The 24,269-nt window shown below is 47.7% G+C and overlaps 1 protein-coding gene across 13 annotated transcripts in view; it reads right to left on the reverse strand.

Annotated features, from left to right (window-relative positions):
- Positions 1–24,269, reverse strand: part of TANC2 (tetratricopeptide repeat, ankyrin repeat and coiled-coil containing 2) — a 288,782-nt gene that overhangs the window by 8,616 nt on the left and 255,897 nt on the right. For 10 of the 13 annotated variants that reach the window (XM_064473522.1, XM_064473526.1, XM_064473528.1 and 7 more), the window contains 12 exons: positions 22,798–22,920; positions 21,808–22,044; positions 19,878–20,063; positions 17,605–17,698; positions 11,669–11,802; positions 11,124–11,247; positions 6,774–6,949; positions 6,355–6,487; positions 5,761–5,790; positions 4,761–4,852; positions 3,143–3,289; positions 1,118–1,218 (listed from right to left, as the gene is read on the reverse strand). In XM_064473522.1, coding sequence (XP_064329592.1) covers positions 1,118–1,218; positions 3,143–3,289; positions 4,761–4,852; positions 5,761–5,790; positions 6,355–6,487; positions 6,774–6,949; positions 11,124–11,247; positions 11,669–11,802; positions 17,605–17,698; positions 19,878–20,063; positions 21,808–22,044; positions 22,798–22,920 — 1,577 coding nt within the window. The remainder of the gene's footprint in view (positions 1–1,117; positions 1,219–3,142; positions 3,290–4,760; positions 4,853–5,760; positions 5,791–6,354; positions 6,488–6,773; positions 6,950–11,123; positions 11,248–11,668; positions 11,803–17,604; positions 17,699–19,877; positions 20,064–21,807; positions 22,045–22,797; positions 22,921–24,269) is intronic. The other 3 variants (XM_064473524.1, XM_064473525.1, XM_064473533.1) reach the window with 1 other exon arrangement.

A 24,269-nucleotide genomic window follows, 5' to 3' on the forward strand; every position in this document is an offset into this window, starting at 1 on the left:
GCTAGAGAGGCCTGGGGAGAAAATGCTGCTTGTCTGTGGGGAGGCTGCTATCATCTGGAAAGGGACCTGGTTCTTACGCTTCCTTGCAAGTATTTCGGAAACAATGGAGAGAAAAACCATTAAAGGGAAGGCATTAGGTCAGTGTGGCTCAGCTAGCAGGGCTTGTCTACGGAACAGGCAGCCACGGCTTCACCTCCCACATCAAGACCCGGTGGACCAGGCAGCACAGCGTCAGCTGGGCCAGGAGCCCGGTTCCACACATCGCCTCCAGCATGGAAGGTCAAATGGTGGCGGCGTCTGCTGAGTACGATGTTTGCACAAGAGGACTCAACACACCTCCGGCTACTGGTGATTCTCTACACTGCCATGCAAGGCATTTTGGCTGCTGTTTAAAACCGAGATGACAGCGCACCCAGCCCTGGAGCGTGTGACTCAAAAGCAAGCCCTCCTGCTCATTTAGGAATGGCATTGATCGGTTTTGAAGTGAATCTAATCTCGCATCTTTTAGCCTTCAGAGAGGTTAACAAGGAAATCCTCTGGGCTCCATCTGAGATGCAGAGAGATCCCAGTGCTGTAGCTCTCTAGAAGCTGGTTGCAGTGCTCTGAGCACAAGCTATGGCTGAAAGCTCACCGGCTGGCGCTTGCCTGCAGTCACCGCACAGCTAGTCAGCAGCTCCTGCCTTGCAAAAAGTGCTGTAGGACAGAGAGATTCATAAATTTTAAGGCCAGAGGAGATCACCGCGATGAGTGAGTCTGCCCTCTTGCATAACACAGGCCACAGGGCTTCCATGAGTCATATTTTGTTTCGAGTCCAAGTTGCGGTTGAACTAAAGTGGACTTTTAAAAAGAATACCCAACTGTGGTGTAAAGGTTTCCAGTGTAATAAGTTCAACTGAAATGAACCTCTCAAAACGTTTGTGTTCAGCTGTCTCCAGGAGTTACCAAATGAGAGAGGGTGTTACTCTGGAGTTTGGGAAGTTTGTAATATCATTAATGAACATTCCTTTGCCATTGCTTCCCATGGGGACACCGGTAGGGTTTGCACAGCGGACACCTGCATCGGTGTGGCCAGGCTTGTAGAGACCAGCCCCTCGCGCTTTTCTCTCTCGCTCCTCACCTGCTGCTGCGTTTGGCTCTTGCTCTTGCATAGTAAGCTTCATAAGATTTCGGTTTCAGCTCCAGTGCTTTAGTAGCAAATTCCTCCGCCATTCCAAAATCCTGTCATCACAATAGGTGTGCAGGTAAGTAATTGAATAGATATAGAAAAAAATATATATACAGTTTGGGAAGAAAACAAACGTAATATGGACATTTCTTTTGCATGTACCATGGAAAACTTGATGGTACTGGAATATTTCACATGGATTCAACATCATTTAAAGCCAGAGAGCTACGATGGCACATCCGAATGCTCAAAGCCCCCTCGTAACACCGGATGCTGTCAGCACCCAGAGGCCAGCGTGCTACTGGCTCCGTTGTCATTGATTGTGTCCCCGACAAGTGCATGCAATCCCTCTCCAACAACCTACAATCTTGAGGAAACAGCTGGTCTCACAGAGGCTGGAATGTCATCTCATGAAGGATTTTCCCGCCCCTTCCCATGCCCTCTGCTTCCCACTCTGCAACACACTGACATACTTCGAAGGGGCCGAATAAAACTGCACATGAAGGAAGGGACAATATCTCAGTAGCTACAAACGGGACTTGCCTGGGAAAGGTCTCCTACCAGTGCCACCCGTTTCGCTGTTCCTTGCCTCTCCCCTACACCTCACCTGGGAGACTAGTCTGGGAGTGGGGAGGGAGAGGGTGACAGCATGGCATGGAGACTGCTCTGGGTGCTTTCCAGTGGCAGTGCCACGAGATCAGACCATCAGCAACGGGTTCAGACCCTGCCAGCCATCCTCCCTTGCCTTGTCCTGAATGCTTCATGCACCACTAAGCTCAGCTGAAGCTCAGCACTTGTGAAGGAGACTCTTCCCAGTGGAGGGACTTTCATTTCACAGCCAAACATCGCTTTGGATTGCTGACTTGGACTTTGACCCTGAGCAGTTCTGGGAGAAAGGACTGAAGAGCACTCCTGACATGCTCAAAAACTCACCAAGCAAACTCTTGCAGCATGCCCTGCCTGAGGAAGCTCATACTGTTGTTTGTACCATCAGCATCAGTTACTGAAGAGATATTGCCTAACAGACTAAACTGGGAATGTAGTCAAGAGGTAGAGATACCTTTATGGTCTCATCTACAGGTGCAAAGACGCCAGGAGCAATTACAACCGCCTGAAATTTTCTATCACAAAACCTGGGATTCCCCCGTTAACAATAAACCAAAAATCTTGTCCTTAAAGCGCAGGCTTAACTGCAAGTTGGCTTGTTTAAAGAGAAGGTTCACACTTTTTTCTACAGACTGTGTTGTTTATTCACTAGCGTTAAGATTTTACTTCCATTGCTTTTCATCTTTCTCCCTCACAGCTTAAAGAAATGGAGGTGTCACAAAAACTCCTTCCCCTCCAGTGTAATCTTCGCTGGCTCACGGCCTCGGCGGAGATTTCACTTTTCAAGCCTACGGAGACTTTCAGTTGAGAGGTGAAAGCCTCTGCACACAGAGCAAGGGGGAGGTGGCACTTGCCTGCTGGAAGAACAGACATTCTGCAGGAGCTGGTCGCTAGATGCTGCTAGATTGGAGCGGGGAGAGTGACAGTGATCTGGCAGTTCTGGGAGGACAGGGAGTATGTGGGGGTGTTTCTGGATGAGTCACTGCCCTGGGGAAGTGCTAGCCCCCTAAGCATATGCTCCTTCATTTTAAATTAATTAGTATTCAGAGGAGCACATCTCCTGGCTCCTCCCTCACCGCTGCCCTAGAAATCTGGAAAATGCCTCCACCCCCAATTCACATCATCATCAAAAGGGAGTAATAAAAAATTCAAAAAGCTATAAACATAGCAATGAATTTTTAATCATCAGAAATGCATATTAAATCATGACTTCTTTTGAATTCTAAAATGTCAGTGCTCTGTGAAGGACAACCAGGTTACCCAGAGGAGAAATCTCAGAGGTCAAAGCCCGTCACAGGATGGACATGTCTCTGTGCACAGGCCGAAAGGTGGCAGCTTGCGCTTAAGGCCATGAAGAGTGGGGAGACTTACGTTCATTTTCCTTCGACATCGGGAGAGGTTGAGAAGAAGCGACACCTTCAGCTCACGGAAGGTTTTCAGGTCTTCGCCAAACCCTTCCCTGGGGAATTTTTTCAGAGCGTACTGGTAGCGCTGGGCAGCCTCTTTCACTTTACCTTTCTAATAAGAGGAAAACATGTCAAAACACATCCTTGGCTGGAGTTTACTTCACTGCAGAGAAATCACTCACCAGCACCATGAACGTTTCGGGTGGTGAAGGTAACATGACTTCACTGTTTAGCTGTTTTCTAGAAAGGAAAGCCAGAACATTTGATCAAGGGAACATCTGATTTGGAAATGCAGATGCCTTGTGCAAGTTGAGTTCTCCCACTTCGTACAGAGCTGTCATGCTACAGTGGGAAACACAGCAGAAATCGTGTTATGGTAACTTGATACAACTCCATCTGGTTTCTGGATGGATGGTCTTTCGAGCTGGGTTATCAGTAACCCATCTCTGGAGAACACCCTACACCCAAAGGTTAATAAGCAGCAGGGAGGGTAAAGAATACGAAGTGTGGGACTTTGGGTGGAGTTCCTGGGGCTCAGAGACACCTCTGCAATAGCAAAGATAAATGTTGTGGCACCAATGTGGCTCTAAAGTTGGCCAAACGGGTTGAGATTCATCTCCCTGGACTTTAGATGTCTAAAAATTAGGTGTCTACATCTAAGCCTGTCAACTGGGCTCCTTTTATAGTTATTGGAACGCAACGGTCACCTTCAAAGGCTGACTCATCTTTGCTATTTTGAGCACCTATTTCTGGATTGGGATGAGCTGTGCCCTGGAGGGGGGCAGCCATGGCAGCTAGGGTGGAGGAAAGAGGCAAAATGGGATCTAGGACACATGCAATTCATGATGACCCAGACATAGATTTTGCAGCTACGCATAGTAAGCTTTAAAACTTTGTAGACTCAGGTTCCTCAGCTGTATCGTGTATCTCTGGCAGATAACTCCAGTTACAACGCCAGCTTTGCATATTTCCTGCTTCGCCCTTAGAGCCTAACAGTGAATCATTGTTGTACTTCCACATTTCGTGTGTGTGTGCAAATCTCCAGGTTTTAAAGACCGGCTTAAAATAAACAGAGCAAAAAAGACTCTCTAACTGTAATGGTGGAACGTCACCCATGGGCTAAAGGACACGACGAAGCCATCTGTGTCCTGACAATCTGTTTTCATTGCGAAAAGTTTCTTCCATGGTTTTTTCTGGGATATAGTATCTTGTTGCCTTGTTCCACAGCAGTGAGCCTGCTAGGTAACGGCAACGTTGCCAGATCTGACGCAATGACATCAGCACCCCGAATCGCTGTAAAACACTCAGGTTCTGGTGTTTTCAAAGAGGAAATGAAGCCCTGGCTCAAATCCAGGATGCAAAGAGGCTTGGCTTTGCTTCAGCTTCGTTAGGGATTTGGGCAATCGATCCCCCCGCCCCAACCCCACTAGCAAAACCCAAACAGTTCTGCAGCACACAGAACGCTGCGAGCAGTAGCTTTGACTTGCCACGGGTTAGGGCAGCAGCACTGCTCAGCTAAAAACTCATACAACGTTATGCTGCAAGCTGCATCTGTTCAATATTTCCAGAAATGCTCTTCTCACCTTATAAAACATGTCTCCCTCCTCCATCAGCTTGCTCAACAGGATGATCATGATGTCTGGTTTGGAGGTTGCCATCGCCCATGTTGCTGGACCTGTAGTGTACAGGATGCATGATGGGTAAAAAACTCATACAATGCAAGGGTGGTAGGAAGCTGGGTGGAAAAAATATCCTGGGGAGGGAATTTCTGCTGGAGAGAACAACTTGGCATGGTCAAAGGGCAGAGCGCTCCAAATGACTGAGCTGACAATTCCTCTCGCACTTAAATTAACGCCATCCACATTGCAAGGGTTTTCCTTTGCAGCCATTAAGGCTAATCCCAGTCACCACCACCACGATGGTCTGGGAGAGGATGGGAGCCATTTCCACAAGAGGGCAGTGCTGATTGTGGAACCAGCTGGGGTGGGGGAAACAAAACATACTTAAAAGGAGAAATCAGAGAGGTTACGTAAGAGCATTTCTAAATTAAAATCTCTGGAAGTGTACTAGGAAATCTGCAGTTCGACTGTCGATAGGCGTTTTGTGTTTAAGTGGATTGTGATTTCCAACTTCACAAGATGTGAAATACTACAGTAGAGAAGCCATTAAGGTGGAAAATACAATAAAGGAAAGGTTGTGTCTAAGCGGTGCTGGTGCCGAAGCCGTCCGTTGGGCTGGGGACACGCTGGCCCGGCGCAGGGGGCCGCCCGTGCAGAGCCAGTCATTATCTCAGGGTCTCATACCGGGAGGGAAGGGGTGGCAAAAATCTGGGGACAACTCATTAGTGTGGGTGAAGAATAAGTCAACAATATTCTATAAGTAGATTCAGTACATTTTGGGGGAAGGAGGTTAGTTTTTGAGTTCAAGTTATTCTCTGCAACAGTCATTAAAAAAATTACTTGAAGGTGAGGTAAATTAAAAGATTAGAGGTGTTGGGGACGCATGCAGGCTAAATCAAACAGGAGAAAGCAAGGCTGACAAAGCTATCAGATCGAAGCTGATGCTGACAGCAATGAGATATACCTCGTGGGCGACTCGGTAACGTCTGACAACCTTCAAAGAAAGGAGAAAACAAAAAGTTGTAGGAGAGAGGGGAAAAAAAAAATGGATGAAGGTGGAAAAAATAAAAAAAGAAAGGAAAAAAGCAGCTGTGAGAGGCAGGCAGCAAAGAAGCCAATGCACCAGCAAAATCCCCTTTCACAGGAAAACGTAACGTGAGCAGCTGTGTGGCGCAGTGCAGGTAACACTAAGATCTGAAAGCATACACAGAGCAAGTGAATGCAGCGGCTCACAGCAATGCATGGACACAGTACGTTTGTCGACTCAGACTAGTAAAGATAGAAAAAGCATTACCAGAGGAAAGACCTTGCCAAAGAAACAGTTGTTTATTGATTAACTTTGCTAGGGAATACCACAGCAAAAAAAAAAAAAAAAAATTCCCCATTTTAATAAAGAGAACGAGGCAGTCATGACTCGCTGGCTGCTTTTGGAGCACGAAGCAGCAGCTGGGGCTGAGGCTGCCTCAGTGTTACGCTTATATTTCCTAGAAAGCCAGCCCCGCTGCTCGGAGTCCTGCCTGAGCACAGAGCCGGCGGTGGATTGTCCCCTTGTCCCTACCTATCTTTGCTCCTTTCTTCAGGAGAGTGACGACGACCGAGGTGTTGCGGCACCCCACTGCCCTGTCGAGGGGGCGCATCCCGCTGTAGTCAACGTGCTCAATCATGGCCCCGTGGTCCACCAGAAACTGAACCTGCAACGAGAAGCCGAACAGTCGGTTCTGCTCCTGGGCAAGACCTTTGCGTGCTGCTGGTGACGTACAACCAGCAGAAGCTTGCTCTGCTCCACTGCTCGGGCTCAAACCACCTCTCTAGGGTCTGAGGGTTCATCAGGCTCATGCGTTGTCCTCTGCAGAAGTGCTTGCACGGATGGAGGGCCAGAACACTACATGCTTACTGCTACGGCAAGCTGAGCTGCGCTATTTTGAAGGTTTCATACTAACCGTCCTTTTTGTTCTGCATCCATTATCAGACACTTACCACCTCTGCGTCGCCGTAAAAGGCTGCCAGGTCCAGCGGAGTGCGTCCGTTTTTGTCCGCATGGTCGGTGGCAGCCCCGTTCTCCACCAGGGAACGCACCACGGAGAGATGTCCCTTCAGACAAGCCCAGCTGAGGGCTGTCAAGCCCTCCTTGTCCATTAGAGAAATGGAGGCCCCTGAAAGAACAAGCATCAGTTCGCTTAAGAGCTCTCTGTTGTTGAGCACTATGATCCAACAAACCATCGCTTAGTGATGACAGCTTATTTTTAGAGAGCTATGTACACAATTATTAATTAATTTATTAACATTTCTCCCACCGCGAATCCCACCCTCCACGGCAACTTCAAATGCACCGACAGGAACTGTGGCAAATGGGTTTATTCACACCAAGCTGCAAACGTTTTCGCACCTAGCTCTGTAGGCTTTTCTGGCAAACATCTTCTGAGCAGCAGGGTGGATTTGACATCCCTCATCTGAGACATCAATCTTTCTTTTTATTTTATTTTTTTTTTAAATCAAAACCCATTCCAGCTTGCGTGAGACAGAGATGAAGACCATTTTGCTGTTTCAGCAGGTCATGGCATACCAAGGGGAACTAAGTCAATTCAGCCCTGTTCTCCTAAAAATGCACATATTTTCCCCTCTTCACTCCCCTCCCCTTTACCCAAATTGACACAATTTCCAGCAGTATTTCTCCCTGAACTTTACCCAATATAAATACAATGTTGTGGGATAAACTACTGCCAACTGCAAGCCAAGGAGAGAGCGACTTGACATTTTCTTGGATGAAGAAATCCTGCTGCCATACAGATGGGTCAGTATTGCTTCATACGGCATATGGATACACATGAGATCTGAACAGCAGCATTAAGTGAACACTCCTCTTCGTGGCATGAAGACAGCTCCTGTTGCCATGGCACAGGCAGGGCTCTGGCTCTCGAGCGTGCAGAAGAGATCTGTATCAGCCCCGCTCCTCCGAGGGGCTGTGGCTACCTGCGGGATGCTCCTGCCAGCAGGCTGGGATGAATTGCTGCTGCAGTATTTTTCTCCTGTAGGTAAACTCTAAACCGCCCAGCATGAGACCTTCACCGGCTCCAGAAAGCTCAGCGAGCGGGGGAGTAAGGCGAATGTCCCGAACCTTCCGGTTCATCCCAGCTGACATACCCCCGGTCAGCACACATCACCCAGATGACAGCAAACTGGTAAGTCTTCCGGCCTGCACGGCTTTCGCTTTGCGGAGGAGCGCAACACACGAACATTTGCTCGGGCTACGCTCAGAAACCTCCGCCCAGAGCAGCATCCTGCTCGTTCGTGCCTCCGCGTGCCAGCGAGGGAGGTGGCAAACGGCGTCTGGGGCAATCTGGTGTGCCAAGGAGGGGCTCAACCGTGCAAACTAAGGGATGACAACATAAACTCCCAACATCTTGCCAGCCTTTCCTCACGTTGCCGCACTGCTCCCAGGAACCCTTCTGAAGCTCTGTGAAAGCCCTCCGGATGATCCTCAGCTGACCCAAGGCCAACTTCCATTCAGCGAAGCTGGGTAAAGCCTCATTTCATTCCTTCTTATTTGTACCAGCTATTTTCTTGCCATCAAACCGTCCAAGTCTTCTCTTGTGTTTTCCCTCTGGCTTCTGGAGCAGGTGAGAAAGCTCCTGCAGTAAGAGGGAAGGCTGGAAAGCCACATCATCATTCAACCTTCCCACTCTTTTCCCAGTCCAGCGGAAGAGACACACCATAGGCAGGGTGGCACGCACGGACTTCGGGGTATCACTGCCGCGACGCAAGCTGAAGGCCCAAGTGAGCGGACAACGCACACCGCTTCGGGAACGCCAAGATGCTGCTCCGAGGCAGGCTGGGCACGACCTCCGCAGAGGCGCCGAGGCGTCCCAGCAGGACCCCTGCCTCACTCCGAAGGCATGTTATGCTCCTTCGGGGTTCTCTGAATGACTTAGCATTAAGGCAGTCAGACATGAAACAAACTGGCGGTTTCGAGGGCAAGTGGCTCAAGGTGACCTCATGGGGCCGATCCCTGTTACAGTGGGAAAGGTTTTGCCTGGGTAAACCCAGCGTGCTTCTGAGAAGGGCTGGGCTGCTCCCTCCCTACAAAAATTAACTGATAAGTGCAAGAGTTTATGATTTAGTATGTTATCCAGCAGGCACACAACAACGAGCCAGCTAGCGAAAAAAAAAAAAGAACTATTGACACTGTTGGAGCATCAGAAAGAAGCAGGGAGTGGCCAGGATGGTCAGATCCTTTCTGCACAGAGGAGGCATCTGAAGACGTCGTGCAGGGTTATCCCCGCAGGGACGAGGCTCGGCACTGTGTCAGAGGTACAGGACGCACAGCGAGGAGCAGCACCCACGCGTGCCGCGTACCCCAAGGTAGCAAAAACATCGAGGTATTGGTTTTTGCAGGCAAATGAGATTCAGAATCAAGCTCTCTCCATACGGAATGACCCATATAAATATCAGCTTTCGCAGAGCTGCTACCGGGGAAGTTTAATCCACCGTTCACATGTCCGTTACTTCTGGGTGTTAAGCGAAAGCAGTAGGTAACTCTAAAAATTTGGATTTAAAATTGATTGATGACTGCGACTCTGTTAATAAAAAGTGTTTACAAACGCTGACTGTGTTAATCAAGTACAGTCAAATGAGATTTACTTTGCAACACACTAATTAATGCTCATGGCTTATGATTCACACACTTTAATTTTAATGAAACACTGAACAGGACTGTCAAAGCCACTTTAATTAAAATACACCATATATCACTGTACTCTGCCCAGGCTTGGGCTAACTTTTCAGGACCATGTGTTATAGCATATTTAGTGGAGTTTATTAAGCTATTTAGAAGAACAGATCTTTTAAGGTAAAAAAAGATTTTCTCATTTTTGACTTCTTGGGCTCTCAGTGTCCAAGGAGCCAAGGAAACATTTTGCTCATCTGCTGGCGATCCCTCAGCCAGCATCAGATTATCTGGTATTTTCAGCATCCACTGAACCAGCCTTAAGCAACAGGCACAGTTCTCAAGCCTGGCAAAAAAAGAATCACTTATTTTAAGCCCTTTACACAGATACAATCAAGCTGCAAAAGGGGCCACAGTACAACTCAAGCACGTGGAGAGTATTCATTTGAAATTTTTAAGAAAAGAGAACATCAGAAAAGAATCAATTTAATTAATTAATAAGAAACTCATGCCTCAGACTGATCTCTGCCACATCCCTATGCAGGTCACAGCACTGAACTGCAAGGATCCCACTGGCCTGTGGCTCAGGACAGACAGACAGGCAATGAGAAACTGGTTCTTGGAAGCCTGGCAGTTTTATGGTGAAAAAATGTTCTTACAACTACTATGTAAAATGTTCAGGTATCTCACGTTTTGGCTAAGAGGTCAGACACAGTCACTTATGATATGAAGAAAATATCCCTTCCCAAAGAGGGATCTTACCTGAAATAAAAATATCGAATAACAATACAAGAATTAAATGCTATTTCTAGCCAAAATATAATGGAAAATCTCCTAAACAAACCAAACATTGGCTATTTATAGAAAAAAAAAGAATTCTCTAAGGAACTACAGAAATAAGCAATAATCGTGTTCACACAGGTTGCAGGCAGCGTGCTGTTCTGACTCACCTCAAACACGTACAGCAGAAATAAGTGAAACGGAAACATGTTGACTGAGTAACTCCTAGTGAAGGAGAGTTATTAGACACTGAAAATGCCAAGCAAAGTGAATCTGTGAGTGCCAGGCTGAAAAGCAGACTGTCTTCAAAATAATTCTGTTTTATTTTCAACAAATGCACCAAATGCTTGCCTGCGTCGGGGCCTTACCCTCCTGCCGATGTTGGTGTCAAAAACGTGGGCAACAATACTAGCGCTGAAACTGGAAGTGTTAAAATGTGTCCAAACTCGGGTCCTGTGGCTGAGCCTTGCCTGCCTGTCCCTTGGCGATGTTGACGGTTCATCACATCACCTGTTGATTTTTTCGTCTAAGGGGAAAGCTCCAAGCACGGTTCAAGGGCATATTCTTAGCTCAATGCTCATTATGCACAAGCAATGCACTAATACCTGTGATAGGTTATTTCGTTTTCTAACTCAAATGGGTGGTTTTGAGGCTGTGAGCACCAAACACAGACAACAAAACGGATAGCCAAGATTAACGCTACGACTGCTCTAGTCTTGCTCCCCAACAACCTGGATATGGTGCCGACAACCTCTCCCACCACCCGATCCAGGACTGGGTTTACAATCCCCACCCTGACGTCGCAAACTCCAGTGTGCAGGAGACAGCGTGGCGGGGCTCGCCGTGGCCGACCTCCAGCACACTTCCAAAGCACGCGCTCTAACCTTGTGCAAGCAGAAACTCCACCGTGCCCAGATGCCCCTCAGATGCAGCCATCATCAGCGGCGTCCGCCCCTGCTTGTCTGCCATGTTCACATCAGCGCCGTGCGTGAGTAAGAGATCCACGATCTGCAACACACGATGTGAGAACACACGTTGCACGTAGAGACCCAGCCGGGAAGAAATGAGAGCCACGGAAGAGCAGAGCGGTCCCCATGTCTTGAAACCCCCCAAGGCATGGTGCCCTCTGGGATTACTGCTGCAAGATTAGGGCATAGGAGAAGCAATGGAGGTAGAAGGACAGGAAAAATGACCTTCTAAGTGAAGAGCATCCCATTTGCTTCCCAAAAGGTGAGATAACATAGTACTTAAGCAAAAGCTGTCTGTTGCCAGCCAGAGCTTGGGGTGTTTGAAGCATCAGTATCGCTTCTCACACCGATCATTCCCCAAAGAGCTGGGGTTTTTCTTCTCCACCCATATTTCAGCAAGATGGAAGGGATGGCCCGACCCGGCCTTTCAGACCATCCGGTGGCACAAGGAACCCGCTCACCTGCCAGTGGCCCTGTCTCACGGCGCTGAAGAGTGGAACGACCCCGCGGCGGTTGGGCTGCGCCACCGCGGCGCCCTGCTCCAGAAGCAGCCGGCAGACCTCCAGCTTCCCGCGCCCGGCCGCCGCCGTCAGAGCTGGGGGAGAGAGAAAAGCAGTGAAGGGAAAGAGCCACACGCTCTGTGGAGCTTCCTCCTCCCCGCAGATAGGCCTTTCTGTTGGATACCGAAGCGATGGTGCCTGAAATGCCAAACGTATCTCACAACAGCAAAACTAACACAGAAAATGGGTTGAAATAGTACAGTTCTAGGTAGCACTTGTCATTTTAGTTTACTTCAAAGGTCAACTCTTCCATGAAAAGATCTCGTAATGTTATGGAAAGAGGACAATCAGCTTTTATTATTATTGTTATTTATTATTTTCCACAAGTCACAGTGGAATGGGATGAGCACCGCAATAAGCATAAAATAATCTACAGGCACGTGTGACTGAGGTTCAAGGTGTTGCTGCAAAGACACGTACAGCCTTGTCGCATGAAACCTTCCCCACTTCCCCCTGTGCCTCCTGCAGGTTTCCCTATGGCAAAAGCCACAGGCTGCAAGCCTGAGAATACAGGTCTTTAGGTACGTGCTGTCTTGACAAGACCTTCTGCAACCTGTCCTTGACTCGTTCCACCATGACTACAACAGAGCAAGTGAGGGATCGGGCTGGAGGCACTGACAGGTCACTGCCAGCCTCTGGATACCAGTCGGATTTGAGGCTTTTCTCTGTCTGAACAAGCACAGGGCAGCATAATTCAGTCAAAGTACTTTTATTTTTAATATCCCACTTTAGCTGGTAGATCTTTGAAACCAGGGAAACAAATGGAAAGCAAAAATAGTATGAATATGTTCACCTGTTCTCCAAGAAAAGCACCAATTCTGGGCTTTGTTTCAGGCCAGGACTGATCCTACCACCAAGGGTCTTTGTGCAAAACCAAAACTTTGGGCCCCTCGGGACAAGAAGGGCCTGGAGGGGCTGGAGCGTGTCCAGAGAAGGGCAGCGGGGCTGGGGCAGGGTCTGGAGCACAAGTGTGCTGGGGGGCAGCTGAGGGGGCTGGGGGGGTTTAGCCTGGAGGAGGCTGAGGGGAGCCCTTCTCGCTCTCTGCAGCTGCCTGAGAGGGGCTGCAGTGAGGGGGGGGCTGGTCTCTGCTCCCAAGTCACCAGGGATGGGACGAGGGAAACAGCCCCAATCTGGGCCAGGGCAGGTTTAGGTTGGAGATGAGGGAAATGCCTCATTCCCTGCCAGAGCGGTCAGGCCCTGGCACAGGCTGCCCAGAGAGGTGGGGGAGTCACCGTCCCTGGGGGGGTTCAGAAAAGATGTAGACGTGGCCCCTGGGGACATGGTTTAGGAGGCCTGGGGGTGCTGGGTTGACCGTTGGACTTGATAATCTTAGAGGTCTTTTCCAACCTTAGTGATTCTATGAAAATTATCTCTCATTTCCAGTATTACAGATGCTCGCAATATTACAGGTGGGTAGAAGTAACACCTGACAGCTCTTTCCCTGACAAAATGTGCTCTGTTAACTCAAGAAAGCGTGGTTGGGTTAGAAAAGACACATTCAAGTTGAAAATAGTTCCAAGTGCAGGACCTGCCTTTGACTCGTCTTTGGTATTAATTTTAGACTTTTCGGTTCCGCCCTCCTCTCCCTAACTTTCTGTGCACTTCAGCACAGCTCCTGTGGCTCGACGCTCTGCTGCTTCTAGAAGGAGTTTGAGCAGAAGGTGGGAGTCTATTTCTAACTGACGTAGCTTGTTTTTTCTTTGAAGTACATTTCTGTGGGATGGCTGATTACGAGGCGTTGATGGGTTTCCAACTGCAACACTGTTAATGCTGGGAGATTTAATTAATTCTCTATTCTGTTCCACATTATGGTTAAGTTTTATTCTCTTGGGATTGAGAGACATCAAGAGTTAAAAGAAAAATCATCTCGCTGCCACAAGAAGAACATACTGCAAAATCTATAATCAGATCCATGTGGGTTTTAAACGTAAGCTACAAATATAGGAGGACTGTGTAATGTGCATGGCAGAGGGATCGGTATGCAGGGCTTCTGAGTTCTATTTCTAAACCTGCCTGCACTTGAAATGTTGCAGGTTAATTTGTGGTATTTCGTGTCAAAATGACTTACGTTTGCAACAATGAAAGTACTGTAAATCACCTAAGTGTTTGGGGCTCACCATGAAATGTTCTTTAGAAAAGACTTTACTGAAAGAGGATGGTTTGATCCATGGCCATGCCCTTCTCCACTCTGCCTTGCAATCCACTCTACCTAGACTGACCTGCCTTTTTGCTGCTCTGTTCCTCACGGTCAAAGCAACTGGTGCGGGTATGTAGCTCCAGCCTGTCCTTTGCAGCTCCAACTCAAGGGAAGCTCACACGCTGCTGTGCTATGGAGCAGTCAGACCTTGCTGCTTCAGGAAGGTTCCACGCTGATGATGTGCATTTGCTGCCTGCTGCTGGGAGAAACCTGTCCAAGCTTGTCTTGTATAATTCACAGATGTCTAAGCATCCATCCTCAGAAAAGGAGGAACTCTCTGAGGGGCGAAAGGAGCTCAGTCCAGCTGGACCCTAGGAGAGCGACTCACTAAGCTACACCCAGACTTCACCAGTGCCTGTGCTTTAACCAGAAGGTTGGAGAAGACAACCCCCTGCGGTCCCTCCCACTGCAGCGAGCCGGACCGCCTGCTGCTCCTCGGCATACAGGTGCCTCACCCCTGTACCTCCAGCCTTCTAACCAAACTGGCTTTTGACATCCCCAAGCTCTGGCCCCACTGCTGGTCACCTCAAGCCCAGAGCACTATCCTGTGCTTAGTGCCCAACTGCCCAAGTCCAAAAGCTCAATTAAACTACTTCAGGAGAAATTCTAGAAGTACCTGCTCATCTAAGCCTGTTAGCGCTCCTTAGATGGACCCACCAACCTGCTTCTGACATCACCCGTGGGCCTTACAACAGCCATTAGTTTCCAAAAAACCCACAACACAAGGTAAGGCTGTGCCTTTGTGTTGAAAGGACATTGGAAAAGCCAAGGAAAGGTGATGAGAGGAAATGAGAGAAATGAAAATGGTTTTCTTTGAAGTTTTACTGCCTGCCAGAGAGCTCCTGTGGCCCAGCGTGAACAAGGCGAGTCCACCAAGCCCAGCCAAGGAGCAGCGACCAGGATCCTGTGCTGGAAAACAGGAACGTTCATTTTGCAGCTTTTCCACGAGGATGTAGTGCCAGGAGAAAAACTCACTGCGCAATAACAAGGTCTTGGCACAAACGCCATAAAACAGCTCAAACGAAACCCGAGACAAGTCCCAGGTGTGGATGTGCCCCGCTCCGTCCGTGAGCAACGTCAGACAAGCCACAGCCTCTAACATCAGGGATCTGCAACGGCACATCTGCCTCTGCTCTTGTGCAGAGCAGGTCTGTTTTCTTAGAGAAAAAACAACTTTATCTGGAGAAGGAATCATTAAATTGCTCCTACACCACGTGTATCTGTTTCACAGCCTGGCACAAGACAAATGCAGTTTGATGGAGTCGTTCTTTGCACCTCCAACTCTGATGGAGTTATTACAAGTGACTCAGATACTTTTGTGCTGGTTTTTGATATTAGTCTTGTCCTAGGGGGAAATATTCCATCTGGAGTTGGCTATAGTGTGCTGTCAGCAATTCCTGAACTTATGATGTAACTTGGCACTGCCATTTGGATGATATCAGGCTGATATCACTAAGCCAGGCAGTCAGCTCTGCTCTGCAGAAGATTAGACACACTAGCAACAAGTATCAAAAAACAGACAAGGCACGATTCAGATTTTTAGAGCAGATTGCTATTTTTAAGTGGAAACCAGCATTTCTCTTCAAATTTATCTAAACTCGCTATTTACTTTTGGGAAAATAATAATAATAAAACAATGTGAGAAAGGGAGTCCTGAGATCCACATAAACTTGTCCTGCCTGTGACAGGACAAAAGGCTGCTGAATTTGGTGGTTGGCTCGGTTTTCCTCATTTTCCCATCTTACCCACCACCGATTTTAATGGGATATATGGGTATTCCTTTGAGATGGCTCCTCAGTTTGGGTGCAATTTGCGAATCACAAATCCACGTTCCCAACTATGCAAGTTACTCAGAAACCCCTCTCAGATACGGAAACTCCCAGATGTGTCCGTGAGTCCAGCTGTTGGCATTGACAGGGGAAGAGGTATGGGAAGGGGGACAACAGGGATGGAAAAGGCTTCTGCTGAGGAGTCCTCGAGGCAACGGGCAGGCTGGGAATGGCAGAGCTGCCCAGGACACAAGGGAAGAGGAAAGAGAAGAGCTGGGCATTGTCAGGGAGCAGAGCGCAGTGCTCAGCTTTCAGAGTGGGCAGCACAGCTGAGCAGGGGAGAGCAGGATGGTGTGACCTGCAAAGGCAGAGCTCCAGGGACGGGCAGGGGTATGCACGAGTTCAGAAAACACCTATGGCTTTATACTGGGCTTTGCCAGATTCATCCAGACAACCCAGGACTATCTTATCTCCAGTAGCTTATCTGTAGTGTCTGTCGCTGCCCATGAGGTTACTTGGTAGGGAGACATCTTAGTGGCTTTCGATCAAACTCTGAAGGCACCTGGATCATTCTGTTTACAAGATAGTCCTCAGGACCCAAACAGCAGAGAACATTTTGGATGAGCTGTCTCTGGCCTGACCACCAAGCCGCTGTCCTACTACCAACTCTCAGTCATTTCGTTTGACTAATTCTATATCCAGTTTCGGTTTTCTCCCATGACACCCTGGGGGCACTTTTAAATTGCTTATTTGTATATGTTGTCCTTATTTCCGCTAATAATGGCACAATGCCCTTGCTACTCGGATATGGCCTGTGGGTGCAGGAGCTGGCTCCTTCCCTAACGCCCCGCGAGTGGCCCAGAGCAGCCCGGCCACCCACCAGGCTCCTTGCTGGGACAACTCATCCCTCCATCTTTGGCCTTTAAAGCTCAAGGGCGATACTTTCTCATAAACTGCATTCATTACCAGGCTCTAATAAGGCTACATTTTCAAATGTACAGCATACGAAACAGCTCAAAATATAACCCTGCTTCCCTCCTTGCCTTCTAACCAGAAACAACCTGACCAAACACCGAGCCACAAGCCAGCCGCCGTCTGCACCCTTGGATCGTGTCATTTTTAAACAAAGCTGACAGAATTAAAATCAGTGCTCCGTTACCCAGACAGGAACATTACCTTGGTGTATTAACTTGACAGGAACATTACCAGTGATGCAAGTAGATTAGTGAGTTGAGTACAAAAGACAGTGGATAATATTTATGAGGTCATTGGAGTTAGAAGCCAACAACTCCGAATTTGAGTATCTCAGGAAATGGAGATGACAGTGCATTTCCTACCTGTGAAGTGGAAGGGGTGAATGGCTGCTTTTGTTTTGGTCGAAGTCCGGAAAGCAGGGCTTCTGTATTATACCCATCAATACAAAAATACAGTATTGCCCAAAAGGATGATTGTTTAATTATCAGGTGCTAAATACTGAGAAGTTTTAAGAGGATCAATGGATAATTTAATAGTCATGGTTCTGCACGTAATGGGGAAGGGGAGGGAGAAACAGGGAGATGCTTTGGGTAAATATGCCCAATATCAAGAAAGAACAGAATTTTGTGTCCATCTCACTTTTTTTTTCACGCTCCTGAGAAGTGCCAGGGGCTGCAGAAGCTCAGGGTTTTCAAAAGCCAAACTCCTCTGTTTTACTTAAGCCCAGTGCAAGCTCCACCCTGGCACCTCTAAATCACCTGAAACCAAATCAGAGGAACTGATCCTTCTCCCTTCATCAAAAGGAAGGCTGGGATCAAGGATGCGTCAGGTGACAGGGAGCCCATAAATACAACCACAAACATGCAAGAAGAAGCTACAGCATCTACAGAAATCACCTGTCTCTCCCCAAAGGCTGTCAAAGCTGTTGATTTGTGCTCGCTCCACCTCCTCTTCGTCTTTTTCTGGAAGATCGAGCAGGTAGGAGACAATCTAAAACAAAATGACATGTCAGCTCACAAACTTGGATGCGTTATATATAAACTGCTGACATCCTAACAGGAGCTGCTCTGAGTACACAGAGGGAAAGGAACAGCCTCTGCCTGACACCCTGAGCTCAAGTTAATGCTCTTCCAGAGATCAATCACTGAACCTGCTGCCCAGTACAAGCAGAAAAACCCACCCGAGCGTTTTGATATGACCGCACACGATGAGCCTTTGGAGTGTCAGCTCCTTATAGCTGTGTCTGTCCTGCTACAGCTGACCCGGTATGTGCGTTGGATGCACCTTCGTCTGCTGTTACAGCTGCCGCAACCAGTGAGGAAACAGCGGCGTGTCCGTCTGTATCAACTCCACCTGGTGGGGTGCAATGACTACGATCGTCCCCTTTTACTGCTGGGAAACTGAGTCACGGACCAGTGATGTAATGGTGCGGTTATAATCGTTAGCCTCTCCGTTAGCTTAAGCTCCAGCCAAGATGAAGTTACTTCCAGAAACTATTACCTCCTTTCTAGCAAATACCGTTTTTAAGCAGACTGTTAAAAAGACTTCCACTATGTTTTTCCTCCAGCTGTGGATGCTTGAAACCCCAGAGAAGCAAAATGACTTCTTTAAAGGGTAAATTAAAGGATTTAATTGACTGCAAACTGGCAGAAAATTTCAGTGTCTGGATCCTATGATGCGAGAAAGCAAGAGGCTGAGAAGCAAATGGAGATTTTACTTTAGTGACTGAAGGACAAAACCATTTTTCTCATTCTAGGAGAAACACTTTTCTGCTGGGGTCCAGGCTGCGAGTCTTTTCTGAGTACCTGGGAGGACGCTGTGCCTGCCCCGCTGCCCGCAGCTGCCTGTGGACACAGACTGAGAGGTACCAGCACAGGGGAGCGGGGGTTTCAGTGACAAGTGCTGTTTTCCCGTGTCCAGCCAGTGACGCTCTAGTGCTAAGCGGGGCATCGGGAATGACAGCAGCACGAGGGGAGCAGGAAACCCAGGAGAGTGCCTACAGGAAAGATGCTGTTAAAGTGATGCCCACGTGGGCATCTACACAGTAGATGCCTTGTGTATATGATGCTGCCTTGACGGGAGAGTGTGAGCTTGGTGTAACAAACCCCCGTGCACTCGGCTGACCTCCCAGCCGGGTTCTGTACTGCTGAGTGGACCTCGTGTCGCCTGACTAAAGCATAAAGCTAAGTCTGGTATGGTTATGCTAGGGTATAATCACAGCAAGGACTCCAGTGTGGCTCCATCAGTGATTAAGACCACTTTATAAACATGCTAAATATTTGTTTTATCACCAAAGTCGGAGAAAAACAGCGAAGTAATCATCAGCTTGCATCTCCTATGACTGCAAGCACCTCAAAAGAGGGACTTGGGAGTATTTTCTGTAAGCAGCCATGTACCTTTTACGGTACAACAGAAATACTAAACAATTCCAAAACTCCTTTCCACGCATTATAAAGGTGACCAGTATAATCTGGGGGGAAATTCCCATTTAAAAAGTTCTGTGCCCTGTTACAAATTACGTCCTCAGCATGCAGATCTTCAGGGTTTTGAAGTCACATCTGCTTCTGATCGGTTGAACTCACAGTCACTTAGCTAATAAGAATTTCCCAGCTTTCTTTAATTAGCTCCTCTGATCTGAGCACATTACCTATGTTTTCAAGGATTATGCTCAAGAAAAGCAAAATCACAACTCCAGTAAACGAGCTCAATTTAGCAAAGAAATCAACCAATGCAAAAATCCCCAAAGACTGCTTCTCGGTAAGAAAACATACATCATTTACCACATCACAAATCTTTATCAGTGTGATAGGAGCAAGGTCTTCAGCTCTTCCCTCCCCCAACACACAGCCCAAACCAGCGTGGTCTCACACTCCCCTAACAGCACTGGGGGAGCGGCCTAAGTAACACACTGTTTATCCAGCCTTGCTTAAAGGTTTATTCCAACAACTTAAAGGCTTGTTATGCTTCCTCTCTTGGACGCCTGCCCAGACCACAGGGTTTGCCAAGGGATCTGTGAACCCCGCTGCCGGGGATGAGAAGGGGAGGAAGAGTAGGACAGAGGCACTGACTCCACCTCCAAGACCCTCTTTGGTCAATGTTTTGGCTAGGAAACGTAATAAGCCCTTGGTTTCCCACCCAGTGGAGGCAGCGATGGGCTGGTAGGTCTTACCTCGGTGTAACCCATGCTGGCCGCAGCGATCAGTGCCTGCTGGATGGCGTGGCTCTTCTTGAACACTCCCTGCTGCTGCCCAGCCATGGTCCAGTCGCATTGGATCAAGAACTTCACCACCTCCAAGTGTCCTCTGAGAGCAGCGTGAACCAGAGCGCACTGACCGTTTTTGTCCAAATGATCCACCTTGAAAAGAGATGACAAAATAAAATTAAGTCAAATCACAGGCAAAACATTTTCGTTTCTCCAGAGTTTCCAGCCCTGGTTTCAAAATAATGCCACATGTGCAAAATGTGCATTTTTCTGGAAAACTATCCCTTCCACGACCAGAAAAAAACCAGTCCCGAGGCAACTCTGCCCCAGGCTTAGGCGTCCTCTTGGCCACAAGTGTTTGCTTTGGGTAAGTTACCATTCTTTTTAGCTTTCTTCACTTTTCTTCAGACTCAAAGGCTGCAAAAGCATTTTCCCCTTTGCGTCCTTAAGCACAGCAACCGTGTTTTCTTGCGGATTGAAATCATACCCACTGGTATCATCTCCTTTATCCAAATCCACAAAAGGAAAACCAGCTTGTTTTCCAGAAACCATTTCTTTCGAGAGAGACAGAAGTGCCCGAGCCTGCAGTCGAACGCACAGCGCGAACCCAACGCAGGCAGAAGTCAGTAGGAAACAGAGGTCGTGCTTGGCAGCCTTGCAGGAACTTAATTTGCTTGGCTTTTCAGGACAGGGCACGGTTTTCACTTGATGCCTGAATACATCAGCTGGGATTTCCAGGTCCTGTCCCAACACCAGTAGCTTGGAGAAAACAGGACAGGCAAAGCAACCACCGTCCGCCTGCCAGTTAACCCCTTCAGTGCTCTGCAACATATTATTTCTCATTTATTGTATTATATATATGAGAAATAAGTATTATATTAATATAACAATAGCAATTATAGTAATATAACACATACGAAAATATTAATATACTAATAAAATTAACACATTATAATATGGGAACTATTCCTCCTATCTCTCATTTCTCAACTTTCCACGCCAGAATCAAACACCACAGCCTTCAAACTAAACCCAGCTGGTTTTGGGGTGTTTCCTCAATAGGGTTAGGGATACTCAAGCTGTGAGTGGCAGGACCTGTGCATTGCATTTTGTAGACCAAATATTTCTGTTCTCAGAGAGGGAATGCTGTTTCTTACCAACTAGTGCAAGGGAGTCACCCGACTCTCAAAATATCCCAACAAAAGCAGAATTCTTTTTTTTCCTTCGTACTGTCCTCGCATTATTACAGACAACATGGCAAGATCTAAGCGGGACCCCAGCCATCCTGACCTTCATACCAAAACTATACAAACCCATATTTTGCTTTTTGAACTGAAGCTAAACATACAGAGAAACCACAAATTGTTTCCAGGAGGCTCCACTTCAAAAATCAGCACAATTTTCTTCGTCAACAAAATGTTTAAACCTGACTCATTATATACAATTAAAACTCCAAACACTCACCACAAAGCTAAACAAAGGGTATTTTTCTAGGACAAGTCTGATTGATAGAAGTTTTTGGAAAATGTGTCTCAAGGAGATATTTAAAGAACGCTCTGGGCTGCAAAAGCAACATTGCCATTTTAACCTCGTGAGGTTCAAGGACTTCTCCAGAACACCCTTCTGCAGACCATCGGTGCAGCGTGATTAGGCAGTTCCCACCTCAGGCCCAAGTTCCAGAATATCCTCAGGAGTTTCTTAGCTTTGGTGCCAATGCGAGGTTTTCAAAGCCACTACGCTTCAGCAGAACAGGGAACCCTCCACAGCACCATCCTGGCTTCGTCTGCTGGAGGATATTCTTTAGCAGGGGTTACATATCCTGCCTGCAGCTTGTGCCCGGCCTCGCATAAACGTGGAATAGTTTAAATCAGCTTTTAGAGGAACGTGGTCACCTTACCTTGGCCCGTTTCTTGCACAGCAGCACAACGATACTTAGAAATCCAGCAGCAGCCGCGTAGCCGAGCGGGGTCAGGCCGCTCTCCGAAGCGGCATCGACATTGGCCCCGAACTCCAAAAGCAAAGCCACCATCTCCGTGTAACCCAGGTGAGATTGGACACACAAAATGGGGGCATTGTTCAGAACTTCGGTCCGATAATTCACGTTTGCGCCTCCTAAAATCAGCAACCGACTGACCTGCACAGGGAAAGAAGAGCTCCTGTTAGCTGAATCTTATGGAGAGATATTAGTTTATTTTCAGGGCAACAAAAGAATGTAAACCAGGGCCTCCCGCAGGTTTCCAAGCAAACAGTGAAGGACATAAAATGCCCAGTAAAAACACTTGCCAAATATACAGTCCCATTTTAGGCAGTTTTGCCCATATGGGAAGGAGCTGGGGCAAACGACCTTCCAGACGAAAGGCAATTTGAAATCTGTATCACTGTCTGAAATCCTCTTTGCTGTAGGGATGAAGTCACTCAAGCTAACACGTTCATCCTTACCAATGAAAAGAGGCAAGTAGTGCCTGGACTAGCATGTGCCGTCGCGTTTGGCATTGCCTCCGAGTCAGTGCCTGTCTAAGCCAGAGCCCTTTGCAGGGCTGTCAACTCTCAACACCAGTTGTCGCATCCCACATCTCTGGGGAGGAAAAAGGCAAGTGAACCCATTTGGCCCAGGCGCAAATTCGCTGTTCACTCACTGCAATTAAAAGGAGATCCCTGGTCAAAGCAGAAGAGTTGAGGGATCATCCCAGACGGTAACAAGATCCCAACTGAACTGATGGCCTCTCCCCAGCTCGAGACGAAGGCCCAGCAAGCTGCTCAGCACTGCCTGGGCAGGACCCCTGCCACGGGCAGGCAGCTACGGCAAACACTCTATGCACGGTCACTGCGCGTTGCTGGGAGCTTCTCACGTGAGCTCTGAACCGCCCCAGCTCTCCTCCTCCAGTACCTTTATGTTCGGGGTGTAGAGATTTCTCAGAGACGCCAAAGCCATTGAAAGACCTTCGGTACTGTAGGAGATCCAAAGCCCTTGCAGGATAGAGGAAGATACCCCAACTTTTTTACTCAGCCCCTAAAAAAGAAAAGATGATTTAGATGCAAGCTTACAAATATGCTCAGTTACACTGGGCGGATCCTCCCGGGTCTCTGGACTTCAAAGCGTTTCAAGACACTAACAGCTACACGCAAGATAATGTGACAATTTGCTACCTCCAGCCTTTGCAGTGAATTAATAAGCGTGTAGGAGATAACTTGCAAAGGTACTGTAGCCGTCTCCAAGGTCGAGGAAAGGCAGGATTAAACTGTGAGCAACCTGAATCCATTCGACACCCTCAGAAAATGCCATACGAAGGAGCACAGCACGCTCATTTTTTTATTTTTTAATGAAGTACACATTATTTTGGCAGAACTGATTCACAAAGTTTCCTTATTATTCCCACGGTTAAACTAGACGACAGTATCTGCCCGCAATAAGGTAAACGAAGGAAGTCTCACCCACAGCCTAGAACAGCATTCCCGTATCTCGTACCAGACTGTTTCCAACCTTTCTGGCCGATGCCCCTGACCAGCCTATACGTAATACATACAAGGTCTGACATCTTTTTCCAGCAACACCAACTGGCAGAGCACAGAACTGTTAAGCAAGTTTCCTCCCTCCGATCAAAGGAACAAGAACTGCTCTGTAGCCAACAGATGGGAGCAAATGCCTTGATCGAAGAGGAGAGGAACGGGTTTGCAGCTCCAGCAATGAGCTCCGCTGCGTGTTGTGCTCCGTTGTGATGCGGGTACACCCTATATGTTGCTGTTCTGCTATCGATTTACCATTAAAGCCTGCTGTTTCCATGGAAACTGTACGGAGTTCTTTAATTCTGTTTTGATATGCAAACTCCGATTTCTACTTCCTTGCACACCGTGTGGTCACTTCTACCTGCGCAAAGCAGCAGGATCGCATTTCAGTTGGTAAGTCTTTTGTACGACAGACCGACACGGAGGGTGTAGGGTGGCAGGGAGAAAACCGGCAGCCAAAGGTGGGATTTGTCTCCTCTAAAGGAAGATGTGCAGGAATCATCACCTGAGCCTGCTGCTGGACTCAGCTGCAGGCCTCTAATACCTACGTGTGAAAGATGTTCCGAAGCATCGCACCAGCCATTAACAGATTTGTCACTTGAAACGGTTTTACCATAAAAAGAAGCAAAAGATTAGGCAGGCTCTTATAAATAACAACTCCGTGTGCTTGTTTCCTTCAGAATTCAGGGAGCTAAACAGAGAAAAATATCTGCTTGTGTTAGGAGGCAGAAAAAGAGCTCAGGAATTTTGGCCGCCATTAAATGCTGCTTTTGAAATAACACAATGCAGGATATTAGAGGTCAATATTAAATTTCAGTGAAGTCAGTAGGGTATAATTGGACAAATGGAAAACAA

Source organism: Phalacrocorax carbo, chromosome 25 (assembly GCF_963921805.1).
Source record: "Phalacrocorax carbo chromosome 25, bPhaCar2.1, whole genome shotgun sequence".
Classification (NCBI taxonomy): Eukaryota; Metazoa; Chordata; class Aves; order Suliformes; family Phalacrocoracidae; genus Phalacrocorax; species Phalacrocorax carbo.